This window comes from Vicia villosa, linkage group LG2, assembly GCF_029867415.1.
Source record: "Vicia villosa cultivar HV-30 ecotype Madison, WI linkage group LG2, Vvil1.0, whole genome shotgun sequence".
Lineage (NCBI taxonomy): Eukaryota > Viridiplantae > Streptophyta > Magnoliopsida > Fabales > Fabaceae > Vicia > Vicia villosa.
Window position 1 is genome coordinate 168,933,796 of NC_081181.1, and position 10,510 is coordinate 168,944,305.

Here is a 10,510-nt window from a genome sequence, read left to right on the forward strand (position 1 = left end):
AAGCATGTTGGCATATTTCTGAAATTTCCCTCTTGATATTCTTGGTACTTTCCTTCTAGCCTCAAGTCAACTGAAGTTCATGATCGTGGCAGTCAATTATTTTACGAAATGGATAGAAGTATCAGCCTTGGTGAAAATCACTACAACCAGCACACCAAAATTCTTTAAGATAAAAATTTTACCGAGCTATGTAAGCCCTAATTTTTGTCATCTCTAATACCAAGATACACTTTACAAATAAGAATTTGAAGAAAATGATCGAAGATCTGAAGGACAAACATCATTTCACATAAATAGAGCACCCACAGACGAATGGATAAGTAGAGGCAACAAATTGGGATCTGTTAAGGGGACTAAAGATGAGAATTGAAGAAGCAAATAGAAATAGGGAAGATGAACTATCACATGTACTTTGGGCGTACAAGACCATACCTCACTTGATGATGGGTGAAACCCCTTTCAAACTCACTTATGGGAACGAATATGGTCCCACATCCAAGTGAGCACTATTCATTCTATAGGCGTCGGTGAACATGGTAGTCATCCCTACCACCTCTGCATCCACCCAATAATATTGAATGGCGTCTATAGGGAACTCGAGACTTTTTTGGTCTTCTCGAACAATCTCCTTTTCACTATCAACAAAAATAAAATCTACATCATGAATTCTAGAATGCCCTCGGAAGTCGTGATATTGCCTAAATTCCTTGTCACTGAGTTCCTAACTATTTAAGTATATAAAGGCTTTGATATATGAGAGAGCCCTCATATCATCCCAGTATGCTCCACCAAACTCTGGATCTGCCAAAGGAAATTTAGGAGAAGAAAAGTCATGACCAATTCCCCATGGTCAGGATCAACCAGATCCACCCTTGCATTTTCACCACTCTAAAAACCCATGGGCTCAATGTCATTTCTTACGGAACCCCCTAGACTCATAATTATCACTAAGAATTATGAAACTTGTAAGTGTGAATAACAGCAAAAGAAATAACATTTAACACCTTTGGATCCATTACCTCTGTGTGAGACGAGGTGTCTCTTATCTCATCACCACTAGGTATATTTGTGAAATTTGAAGGTCCGTCTTCTAAGTTGTCAATTTTAGGAGGAAATAGGATAAGCAACTACAATAAACAAAGAGAGATATAAGTGGTACCTTGAGAACCGAAGTGATGAAGTTAATGTAACAGTGAAAAATTCATCCAATAGAGGAGTGAGCGTCTTCAACCTTCATTGGATGTGTTCTTGTTTCGTCTTTTATGATTTTGTTGCTCTTTCAAGGTATTCTCATATTGGAGAGATCAAACTTTGTCTGAAGTTGATTTTTCTGTGTTTCTGTGGTTATATTTTTTTGTTTATTCGTTGTTTTTGGTGGTTGTGATTGTTGTAATCAATAGTTGTATTATATTTTTTTATTGGATTAGATTCTGAGATTGATATTTCTTGTGTCTTTCCTCTTAATTCTTTGTACAATGGTTGTAGCACCTTTTTTATTTCATATATCATACTTGCCTTTAAAGAAAAAATAGTTATTTGACTCAATACCTCACTAGTTAGGATGTTTGAGAGTGATGAAGGATTATTGTTGTGAATTTCTCATCATGGTTGTCTTTCATGTTGTCCCTTTGAACTTCATGGCTTCTTCGGCAGTCCCATTTTCTTGAGTCATGTATATCTTATATAAGTTTGTGAGATCATTATTACTAAAGGGAAGATTTATTCAATGTACAAAGTCAATCAACAAAAGATATTCATTAACTAAAACAACCATTCATTCATCAAAATAGAATTATAAATTCTTTAAATTTAATAGACATAAGTTCACAACAACACTCAAATTGTTAAAACATGAATAAAAATGATAATATGTTAAAGAAACTGCATAATGTTGCTCACATCTTATTTGAATAGACAATCATCAAGCTCCTAGAGGTTGAATTGTTGTTCATGTACTTTGATCATTCGATTCACACTAAATCATGATTTGATTAATTAGAATTATTTCCTGAGAATTAATTAATGATTTGATATAAGTAGACATGAGTTTTTTTTCTCAGCTCACAAAACACATGAGAATGATTCATGATTAAATTCAATTTACACTGTTATATGATTTGTTTCGTCTAATCACAATATTAAAAACATTAACCTGAGATCTAGATCTAGATTCAAAGGACATATATACACGAAGGACATAGCTAGAAAATTTGAGTAGTTGAGTAATACCACATAAATTTATTAATAAATAAAGAATTTTTTAAAGTATTATACTTTATATTTAAAAATGATAAAGAGAATTTTTTTATAAAGAATATATTTTTTAATTAAAATAATTAACTTTTTTAAAGAATATTTTTTATTTATTATTTTAAAAAGTGTCTCCAAAACATTGTTTAAAAGGCCTAATATATATTTAGGTTCAATAAGTTATATATGTCACGAGAATCTCTTTGTACACTCATATAGAGAGAAAAAAATCTTTGAAAATTTCAAAACATCCTTCGGATATGCATATTCGAACGCACATTTTTTTACATTTTTAAGATGTTTCGGATATGCATATCCGAAAATATCTTTTTTAAACGTTTTATTTAAACGTTGAATTTAAAATGTGAGAGGTATTTTTAAATATGCATATCCGAAAATACCCTTGATATACATTGTTACCAATATCACTATTTCATTCATTTTCTTTCACTCAAAAACCAAAACCCTCTCCAAAACCTCAACTATTTTCAATCCATTTTTCGTCTCCAAACCAAGTTACAAGTGGTTGATCATAGCAAAGAGAGCATAGAAAGCTACAATTTGAAGTAAAGTCTCCTCATTTCATCTCTCATTTGCTTGCAAGGGAGCGCGCATTTCCAAACCTCCTCGCACATCTCCGATAAAAAAACGTTGATAATCTACATTGATGAGATGCCTCTATTTATGCACAAGCACATTAAAAATATGGTTCATATGGGGATCGATGATAACTACGGGTATCGGACCGTTGCCGATTTACTTGGTAAAGAAGAAGAGAATCACACTCTTATTCGCCGAACACTTATTTCATAGTTGACGGTGCATATGGAAATGTACACCCGGCTTTATGAGAATAAAGACAACTTTGGTAAAATTCACGATGCCCTTGTTCCATCTTTTATCGCTCACGCACCAGTTTCAAAGTGGATGTCCTTCCCTGAGATAAACCATTTTATAACATGTGCGTATGACAGGGTGTGTGTTGATATGACGAGATTTAGATTTTTTTAGACATTTTTTCCACTTCATAGTTGCCCACCTATAGACCTGTCCGGTCGCATCATTTGTATCGGATATCTAAGATCGCACCATTTTGTACAAGTTTATTTGAAACCGGTGTGTCCAATTCCGGCTACGGCATGTCAGTGGATGACACATCATACAAAAGAGGCAGACACTTGACTGGATCATTTTTTGAAAGGATGGTGGAGTTCGAAGAAATGATGAAGCAGGAGGGGGAAGCAAATAGGGAGAAGTCGAAGAATTTACCGGTTTTAGAATTAAGCGGTGACAATTCGTTCGGTGCATTTTAGGATGTCATCAAATTATTTTTTGTATGTATTATCGTGAAGAATGTAAAACCAATACGATTTATACATATATAATATATCTATATTTAATGTAATCAATGTTTATTCTTATCGATTTAATTATTTTCTATGTTGATTAAGTTGGATTGATGCTGATTTAGCCATAACAGAATGGTATGAATGATATTCTGGTTCTGCATAATTCAGAAATGCATATCCGAAATTTAAAAAGCATCAGGACTTATTTCGGAAGTGGATATCCGAAATATGCACTGGTAGCAAGATAAGATTTCTTGTGTCCATATTACTCCAAAAAGTTTATAAATATGGTCTCTATAGCTTTTCATCAACATCACAAACCACAATCAGAAATGACTCAAACCTACCCTCCTTCACCTTGCTTTTGTCTACTTCAACAGTGGTTACCCGATGCCGATTCAATTTAGGTTTTCACACGACACCCCGTTCGCCGAGCTGATTCCGACACTGAACTCTCTTAAAATATTCAGAAAATCGAAAGGTGGTCAAGCTTGAGTATCGTTCACCTTCACTTGACACCGAAGGAAAAGTGAAGTTCACTTCATTTGAGCTCAAGAACGACGACGATTGAGAGGTTATGTGGACAACTTTTCAACAATATTTTTCAAAGGGTTCAATCGAGTTGAATGCAAAACTTCAAATATCGGGAGATGATGTTATCAAAATATTGTACCGTCCTCAACTACTCGTTTATAATAATATTAAATGTTAAATTTCTATTGAAATATCTATGTAATTTCGATTATTTATGATAAATCTATGCTTTGCTGCTTTGTTGATATGGATTCTCTCCGAGACATATTTTCGGATATGCAACTCCCAATGCACATTTTTTTTATAAAAAGTAACTTCAAAAATGCATATGTGAAGTCATATTTTTTTTTTTTTGAAAAAATGACTTTAGAAATACATATATGAAGTCATTTTTTTAAAAAAATATATAATTTCGAAGTTGCATATGCGAAATACAGGATTATTTTAAATTTTTTGCGAGAGATCCCTAAGAAAGTGTATGATGGTTCATAAAGAGATTCTCTTGTATCACATATGTCTTCACTTTTACTCTTGCAAAAACTCTGTCCCTCTCGTTGAGATTCCGAAATTCCGACACAAACCCAAAAAAAAAAAAAAAATCCCTTTTAAATTTACTTCTATCCAAACGCGCGTTTTACCTAAGCTAAACCTCACTTCGCTACTCAAATTCCATTTCCATGGATCCTCCACGCCGAGCACCCCGCACCATAATCGACCCCGTCCCTAAATTCCGTCAAGTCGGTTTCTTCGCTCCCGGAGCCCCACCCGATCGCTCTCTATCGGGTCCACCCGACCCGACTCACTCTTCTCACCCTATCGCCGACACCTCCGCTTCTCTTTCACCCGTTATGATCCCTCCGCCGCGTCATCTTTCTGATAACCTAGCTCTTCACGCTCGTTCCGCCGCTTTGCCTCGCCGTGCTGAGTCGATTACTGTTGGGGGAAGTAACTCTGATGCTCCCGTTTCGCCGGCGCCGTCGTCTTCGTATTCGAGTAGGGTTGTTGTTGGTGGTGACCGAGGGTTTTTTGATGGGAAGGGGAATGATGCTGGGAAAGTTGTGGCGTCTTCGTTTCCGAGAGGGGGGTTTGATTTGACGGCGTTGAAGGGGAATGGTGGTGGTGTTGTTGTTCCGGCGAGTGGGTTGACTACTGTTTCTGTTGTTAATGATTCGCTTGGGATTCCTGGTGAGAGATTATTCGGATTTTTATCTTTGTTGATTTTGATTTTGATTTGGTTTGTTTGAATTTGAACTTGTTTTGGATTATCAGTAGTAGAGAATACTAATTGAGGTGTGTTTGGATAAACAATTTAATTAAGGGCTTTTTGCTTAAGCGGTTACCACCATATTAAGTTCTTATGTATTTACTGTTTCAGTAGCAAAAGATGAGATAAATTCAAAGTGTTTGCATATTTGGTAGAAGCTGTTTTCATAAGCTATTCTGTAGTGCTTGTTGAATTTGATGGAGAAAATTTACGGACTGAGTCATAAGTTGTTTTTAAAAACTCTCTCAAATAGTCTCACGTGTGGTTATGCCAATAGATAAATTCAAATAAATCAATTCAACAAGCCCTGAGTTTGAGTTTCTGCAAGTGTAGGGTAGAATTAGGAAATGGAAAAATGCAGTTTATGAAGTTTGATCAAGCTTTTTGTGAAATATGAACTAGGAAGGGAAAGTAAAGATTAAACTTTAATTTTTTGGTTTGATCTAGAATTTTAGATAGTGCTTAGAATCAGGTTTTTGAAGATGTGAACTAATTTGTTTTCAGAAACAGAAGGAGTCTATTGGGTTTATGAAATTGAGTAATACATTTATTATAATAGGCTTACAAAGAAGGATTTTGTTGGAATATTTACGAACTAATATTAAGTTATTAACTTGAGATAGAATATAAATTTAAAGTTGTATATGTACTAGTGTGCAGTGTTCGTCTCTATGCTTTTATTCTACTGTGCTTAAGTATATATGTATTACTTTAACGTATTTGTACTGTTGAGTGCTGATTATTTAATTATATATGTAGTTGAAACTTGAAAGTTAACTGGTATTCCCTTTACAGAAGTTTAGATATATGCCTGTGTATTTGTCTTTTGCATAAAGAGAAGGGCTTTGTTATAGTATATACAATTTAAACATATATTTTGCCACACGTTATAATCTCCACTTGCTTTGTGTGTGTGTGTGTGTGTGTGTGTCTTGATTTTATCACCATTTGCAAGCTTTATTATATGATAATAAAGACTTGAAATCAGCCCGACTTGCTTGTTATCAATGTACATGAGGTTGTCTTTTAAAGAGAAAAATTGAACTTTGTTGTCTGCGGTCTGTTTTTATTTTCTTATTGGCTTGCTTTTGTTACATTTTTCTTCTTCACCATTAGAAAAAGAAAAAGCAAACAAAGGAGGAGGATCAGCTGGGGAAATGAAAGACCAATCTACTAATTCAAAACAGGAGAAACCAAAACCCACAAAAGCTGAAAGACGTGCAATTCAAGAAGCTCAACGAGCTGCAAAGGCTGCTGCGAAAGGTGTGTATTAGCTATCCCATATTTGATTTGGAAATGGTATTGTGTCTGTCTGTGGGTCTGCATCTGAGCTCTCTGACTGAAAGGGCTTCTACTGTGGGGATACTATCCGTGATTATATGCTGATCTTAATAGTTTATTGCTATTGATCCCCAGTTCTTTGCAGAACTACTTTTAAGTGTTCACAGACTCAAATATTGTGTTTTTTATGATGTTTATTACAAACATATTGTTTACTATTACGAGCTGTTTCATAGGTAACATTTTTGCATAACTTATTATGATGATGCTAATAAATTAAAATTTAATAAAATGTGTCTATAGGCGAAGGAAATAAGGCGTCTGCAACTGCTGCATCAGTGAATGCAAAACCCGCTAAAGCAGTAAAGCAAGCACAAAAAGCTGATAATGCATCAGTTGCAGCCTCTGAGAAGAAGGGGAGTGATTTCTCCCATGAAAAAGATAGAAAGAAAGATGCTCCTCAACCGCGCTTGCAGTATGATGACAAGAGCCGGGTGGAGAAAGCTAAACGTCGTTCTGTAGTGAAACACACTGAGGCTAGGAACAGAGTTGAGTTATTCAGGCATTTACCACAATATGAACATGGGAGTCAGCTTCCAGATCTTGAGGCAAAGTTTTTCGATCTTGAGGCGTTGCATCCTGCTGTTTATAAGGTACTCCGTTATCCTGTCATTTGATATCAATGCAACTAAATGCATTTTTTTTTAAATTTATATACCGCTGTTATTTTTGGGTATAATGATAGTAGAGTTAATAACCCATTATAAACATTAGATCCGAAATTTGTAGCTATGTAAATTGGGTGTCAACATTTTCTTATCTTTTTAAAATGTTTTTTGTACATTCATTTTAAGTTATTTGATATAGCATCATATAGTCTGTAAAATATATGAAAACTTTCGGATTCAATCTACTCAATATGAACTTTTAATTTGACTGTTGGATTGATGAATTATAATATTTTAATGAGTTATAAGAAATAAGAATATATTTATGTTATGTGTGTGGCTTCGAGCATTGCAATGCACAACTGCACCCCTTGCTGTAATACTCTGAAGTCTGAAGTGGTGTTTTAGATTGGTCATAGGTGACATTGTATGGTTCATTGACAGTTAATAAAAAATTTAACCCTTTGCACAATGATAGGCACAATCTTCCCTAAAAATATACACCATATGTACGAAGTTATGTTGAATGGCATCCAAATAAAAGCTTTTTGCATTTAGTATTCTATATTTTCACAAAGATACCCCACCGCGAGCTAAAATGTAGTTGAAAGTTAAAACTTTTTCATAATGCTCTAGTGTATAGAACAGCGATTAGGAGTTAGGACCCATTTCAATACGCTTTATGAACTAGAGGTTTTTCAATATGCTTTCTCAAATCCTAAATTCCTAATGATCTTCATTGTGGCTGTCAGGTTGGTTTGCAGTACATATCTGGAGATATATCTGGTGGCAATGATCGTTGTATTGCAATGCTCCAAGCATTTCAAGAGGCCATCAAAGACTACAAGGTTCCACCTGAGAAGAGTCTTGGGAGAGATTTGACAGCAAAAATTGGCAGTTATGTATCATTTCTTAATGAGTGCCGACCTCTGTCAATCAGCATGGGAAATGCAATTAGATTTCTCAAGAGTCAGATAGCCAAGCTACCTTTAACCTTGTCTGAGGCAGAAGCAAAAACTTCTCTCCAGTCAGATATTGAGCGTTTTATCAGTGAAAAGATCATACTTGCCAACAAGGTGATAGTCAAGCACGCTGTCACCAAAATAAGAGATGGGGATGTTCTTCTAACATACGGGTCATCATTGGCAGTTGAAATGATTCTCTTACATGCACACGAATTAGGAAAACAATTTCGTGTTGTGATAGTTGACTCTCGTCCAAAGCTTAGAGGCCAACAGTTACTCCGCAGGCTTGTGGAGAAAGGTCTTAACTGTACATACACTCATATAAATGCTGTTTCTTACATAATGCATGAAGTTAGTCGAGTTTTTCTGGGTGCTGAATCGATACTTTCTAACGGAACGGTATATTCAAGAGTGGGGACTGCAAGTGTTGCAATGGTTGCTCATGCATCTCGTGTACCAGTCATAGTATGCTGTGAGGCCTATAAATTTCATGAAAGGGTACAGCTAGATTCAATTTGCTCGAATGAACTTGGTATGTATATTTAACTGTTATAGAGGACGAGGCTTTTATTTATCGTAATCCAGCATGCCATTTCCTGTAAGAAGACTGATGTTTTTATAATGATCTTACAGGTGATCCAGATGCCATTTCAAATGTTCAGGGTAGAGTGGATGTCAACCACTTGGATGGTTGGTCCGATATTGAAAATCTGCAACTTCTAAATCTGATGTAAGTATTTATTGAATGGAACACCACGCCAAATTGTTATTTCCCCACTCTAACCTGCAATTCTCTTTAAATTGATGGCAGTTATGATGCAATGCCTTCAGATTACGTTTCAATGATAGTCACAGATTATGGCATGGTACGTGTTGCAATTTTAAGTTATACATTTGCTGCCAAAACATGGCTAAAATGCATTTGAACCTAGAAACCCATAGTTTGCATTTTATCTAGTTGGGCTTTAGACTAGTGTACTAAGTGCAAAATTATGTTCCACTGTTCTTAGGAGAATGATTTTGAGGATCAAGATAACAGTTTAAATTTTAAACTGCAAAAACCTAAACGATGAAAATAAAATGACATGAATAATTACCACTCTTAAACTTAATTTCAAAAAGAAAATATTGAAAAGAAACAAGAGGGCATTAGTATTTACTATTTAGTAGAATACAGGTTAAGAAACCTTTCTGAGTGTGTCTTATTATTAAGTGTAGAGCATTTTATCATCAGCACCGAACTGTGGTTTAATTTGTTTGGAGATGAGGGAACGTGATTGCCCATTTTTGCACATATCATGGCACAATCCTCGTAGTTTTGAGTATTTACCAAGATATATTCTGACTCTGTTTTAAGTGGAATGCTATTAGGTTGTTTCAGTAAAAAAAAACATTGTCCCTGTGATATACTATTAACAATATTTTTTTTAACACTCAAAGGGCATCAGATTTATATTATGATTGTTAACACTATTTTTTTATTCATATTCGTACTTTGGCAGGTTCCTCCCACAAGTGTACCTGTAATTGTAAGAGAATATGGGAGAGAACAGGTCTGGATATAAGTTATTCAAATGCAAAGGACTGTTAGGAATGGATTGTAAGCGAATATGGAAAAGAACAGGTCTGCATATAAATTATGCAATGCGAATGCCTGGTAGGAATAAATTTTGAAATTATTGTAATTCATGTTTATTATTTTCCATATTGGAATTATGCACCTCTTTGTTAGGAAATTTTAGACAAATCTATATTCAGCTGTCCTAGCGAAGAGAGCAAACATTTTGCCTCTCCAGGCAGATTTAGCTATGTATTTTCATTCACAACAGTTCTTTCTTTCTTTTATATTGTTTTCATGTTTTGGATAATTTGTTTCACAATTTTGGCTTCTCAAGTTTTACTTGGCTTCGGCTCTGGTTCTTGCCCTTTAATTATGTAAACCATTCCCAGAAAGTGCTGGTGAAGTTATCACTGAAAAATATTATTGTGATTGCTGTAAGTGAAAGGGTTACTTGAAATTTAAATTCACTAACCCCATCATCTAATTTTTTTGGGTGACTAAACCACGTCTAATTATTGGTAGCCACTGAACATTGCCATGGTATAATTAGGATGCTTTGTTGCTATTTTATTCTTTATTTTGCTTGCTAGGAATGCATATTTGCTAGGTGCCATTCCATTCTTTGTTTTGCTTGTGGG

General features: G+C 34.9%; 1 protein-coding gene across 1 annotated transcript; it reads left to right on the top strand.

The window, feature by feature from the left end:
- The first annotated feature begins 4,646 nt into the window (after positions 1 to 4,646).
- LOC131652914 (uncharacterized) lies at positions 4,647 to 10,205 on the top strand. The gene is made up of 7 exons (XM_058922906.1): positions 4,647 to 5,318; positions 6,514 to 6,660; positions 6,982 to 7,331; positions 8,099 to 8,843; positions 8,945 to 9,041; positions 9,123 to 9,177; positions 9,814 to 10,205. Exons 1-7 carry the CDS (start codon positions 4,811 to 4,813, stop codon positions 9,874 to 9,876), a joined length of 1,965 nt encoding a protein of 654 aa, XP_058778889.1. The 5' UTR covers positions 4,647 to 4,810; the 3' UTR covers positions 9,877 to 10,205.
- The last annotated feature ends 305 nt before the right edge of the window (positions 10,206 to 10,510 follow it).

Excerpts from the sequence above, each read along its gene's own strand:
- LOC131652914 (XM_058922906.1), top strand. The coding sequence starts at position 4,811 with ATGGATCCTCCACGCCGAGCACCCCGCACCATAATCGACCCCGTCCCT. Across the intron at positions 5,319-6,513 it reads TGATTCGCTTGGGATTCCTG|AAAAAGAAAAAGCAAACAAA; the intron begins GTGAGAGATTAT and ends CTTCACCATTAG. Across the intron at positions 9,178-9,813 it reads TAGTCACAGATTATGGCATG|GTTCCTCCCACAAGTGTACC; the intron begins GTACGTGTTGCA and ends GTACTTTGGCAG.